The 3506-nt window shown below is 45.6% G+C and overlaps 1 protein-coding gene across 1 annotated transcript; it reads right to left on the reverse strand.

The window, feature by feature from the left end:
* Positions 1-550: 550 nt before the first annotated feature.
* Positions 551-3247, reverse strand: LOC104958843 (uncharacterized). Its single transcript, XM_010786653.1, has 8 exons — positions 2868-3247; positions 2685-2717; positions 2047-2574; positions 1566-1730; positions 1284-1394; positions 1169-1201; positions 1035-1073; positions 551-595 (listed from the first exon to the last, which is right to left on the reverse strand). Exons 3-8 carry the CDS (start codon positions 2497-2499, stop codon positions 551-553), a joined length of 846 nt encoding a protein of 281 aa, XP_010784955.1. The 5' UTR covers positions 2500-2574; positions 2685-2717; positions 2868-3247.
* Positions 3248-3506: the final 259 nt, after the last annotated feature.

Below are 3506 nucleotides of genomic sequence, written 5' to 3' on the forward strand. Positions count from 1 at the left end.
AGTAAATGTATTGGGATAATATGTGACGAAAATGTGTTACAGTATAGCGCTGCATTTTGCTAAACCAAATACCTTCTGATCCAGGAGCTGGTGTTCCTCCTGTGGCTCCAAGTCCTCCTCCTGATCCAGGAGACACAGTTCAACACACTTAGATATTCCAAATAGTTAATGAGTAACCAGAATGTATATACTTAATCCTTAACACAAAGACTTACCAATGGTTCCAGTTGCTGTCCCTGCACCACTACTTGTGTCAGTGCCATTTACACCAGTGCCAGGTCCTGGAGTACCAGATCCTGTTGTCCCAGATCCTGGAGTACCAGATCCTGGAGTACCAGATCCTGTTGTCCCAGATCCTGGAGTACCAGATCCTGGAGTACCAGATCCTGGGGTACCAGATCCTGTTGTCCCAGATTCTGTTGTCCCAGATCCTGGAGTACCAGACCCTGGAGTACCAGATCCTGCCGTGCCGGTCCCATTCCCAGATCCTGCCCCTGGTACAACTCCACCAGGTTGAGCTACAGTTTATATAATAGATAATATGGTAAATTCAAAAGATGTCCTTATAAACAGCTCTATTCTTCAGTTCAAACATCTATAAGATATACACATAATGTTTTACTTTACAGAGTCAACTTACCGTACTTAGCAGCTTTAGATCCAACTGTTCCATAGCCTGATGATCCCAACAAATGAAATGTATTAAATATTGACTAGTCGTGTGATAAAACATAGTGATTTATTTTAACTCTTTTCTATTGGATTTCTGCAACCATGACATGACACAACAAACTGTTTGATTCACTTACAATTCATGTTTGGTTCAATACACCTTGCTACATTAGAGGTCAATAAGGGAATATTTCATACTTTAATGTGATCTAGACTTGTCTCCTTGTTCATAACCCACTATACAATTACACAATAAAACTCATTCAGTGTAAGAAATTCCATCAAGAGATTATCAAAAAAAAAAATCATTTGAATTGCTCTCAGCTTGCAGGGCTTAAAGTTATCAAACATAAATAACTCACCTCCTCGTCCTGCACCACCTCCAAGAACTCCGCCAGCACCTACACCTAAACCTGGATCATAAATAAATGTTTTAGTTTTTATGGAAATGTTGATCCATCTTGTTTTAGAGAAATACAAAATAAAATTGTAATACCGTATTTAGCTGCTTTTGATCCAGCTCCATAGCCTGCAGGAAAAAGAAAGGCAAGTTACAATTCATCTTAATTTGAGTTCTTCAACATTTGACATGGACAAAATAAAAACTGAACCTTGTCCATATCCAACTCCTGGTCCTGTCCCATAGCCTCCACCTGGTCCATACCCTGCCCCAGGCACTTGTCCAACTCCAGGCCCATATCCACCAGGTCCATATCCGGTTCCTTTTTATGAAAGCCCAAGGGAGTTTTTATATTAGCCGACGACAGAGGGTCATTATGGCAATGGCATGTAGTCTCAAAATAGGATATTGATGATATCAAATGAACTAAAGAATTCCAAAAAGGGAAAGAAGTATAGAATTTGTTTCTAATATATTGTTTTTCTCTTCATACCTCCAGCACTGCCTGGTCCAAAGCCACCTGGTCCCAGTCCTGCTCCAGGTCCACCACCGGTTGATACTCCAACACCTCGTCCTGGAACCATTCCTCCTGCTCCGAGCCCATAACCAGGCCCAGCACCAAGTCCTCCTGCACCCAGGGCTCCTCCAGCACCAAGACCTGCAGAAAGCAGCATTATATCGGGAAATATTAACCAACCTGACGAAATGAACACTCTAATGACAAACAACAGGCTGTGTTCATGGCAGATATATTGATATGTTATTGCTGGTTAAAGGTTGGTTGATGATGAACAGACAAAAGTATTTTATTACCATATTTTCTTGCTTTGGCACCAGCATAACCTACAACATGTAGACACATCAAGATATAATAAGAATAAAAACAGTATTAACCAGTATCAACTGGTCTAAAAGCTTCTATTTGAAATCAGACATGCCTTCTTATTTTAATGCATCTTTATTTTTCCTCGTACCTCCAGGTCCGTAGCCAGCACCTCCAGGCCTGACTCCTCCTCCTGGTCCATAGCCTGTACCAGCACCACCTGGCCTAACTCCTCCTGGTCCATAGCCTGTACCAGCACCACCGGGCCCGACTCCTCCTCCTGGTCCATAGCCTGTACCAGCACCACCGGGCCCGACTCCTCCTCCTGGTCCATAGCCTGTTCCAGCACCACCGGGCCCGACTCCTCCTCCTGGTCCATAGCCTGTACCAGCACCACCGGGCCCGACTCCTCCTCCTGGTCCATAGCCTGTACCAGCACCACCGGGCCCAACTCCTCCTCCTGGTCCATAGCCTGTACCAGCACCACCTGGCCCGACTCCTCCTCCTGGTCCATAGCCTGTACCAGCACCACCTGGCCCGACTCCTCCTCCTGGTCCATAGCCTGTACCAGCACCACCGGGCCCGACTCCTCCTCCTGGTCCATAGCCTGTACCAGCACCACCAGGCCTGACTCCTCCAGGGCTTGTTCCTGAACCTCCAAGTGCTCCACTCAACATTCCTAAAGGCAGAAAAAGCCATGTTTTATAAGTTATTAAATGTACTTTATTAAATGCAATTAAACAGTAATACATTGCATGTAATGAATTCAAATAATATAATGATAATTACCATATTTACGAGCTTTCGCATTGGCATCATACCCTTGAAAACAAACATATTAATCATACATTACTTTTTGCAAAAGCAATGCAATCTGTAAAATTACCATATTGTGTAATTTAAGCAACTACTTTTAAAAGTGTACTTTCATTCACAACTTAAAGGCACATTAATATACTGATTCATAATTACCTCCAGGTCCTGTTCCTGCTCCACCTCTGCCAGACCCAGTGCCGCCTCGCCCATAGCCCGCTCCTCCAGGTCCAGTCCCAGCACCACCTGGGCCATAACCAACCCCAGAGCCAGGTCCCACGCCCGTGCCAACTCCAGCTCCTCCTGCCGGTCCTCCTCCAATCCCTCCAGCGGCACCAGTCCCTGCACCGCCAGGACCATAACCTAGACCACCTGACCCGGTACTGGCACCACCTGGGCCATAACCAACCCCAGAGCTAGGTCCCCCGCCTGTGCCAACTCCAGTTCCTCTTCCTGCTCCTCCAGCAGCAGCAGTACCGGCACCACCTGGACCAAAACCAACCCCAGAGCCAGGTCCGACTCCTGTGCCAACTCCAGCTCCCCCTGCTGGTCCTCCTGCTCCGAGGCCTCCAGAGGCACCAGTGCCTACACCGCCAGGAAGACCTGGAAAGTTAAAGACATTTTTCAGCACTACAGAAGAAAATGGGTTGTTGTTGTTATTTTGTTATTTTGATTAATGACTCACCATATTTGCGAGCTTTGGCTGAGCCTGGACCATAACCTATGGCACAAAAAATATCCAATTAAACACAAAATGACCGGTGCACATTTTGTATTATAATAATTGTTCGAAATATC

Source organism: Notothenia coriiceps, unplaced genomic scaffold (assembly GCF_000735185.1).
Source record: "Notothenia coriiceps isolate Sejong01 unplaced genomic scaffold, NC01 NC01_scaffold00029431, whole genome shotgun sequence".
Taxonomy (NCBI): Eukaryota; Metazoa; Chordata; class Actinopteri; order Perciformes; family Nototheniidae; genus Notothenia; species Notothenia coriiceps.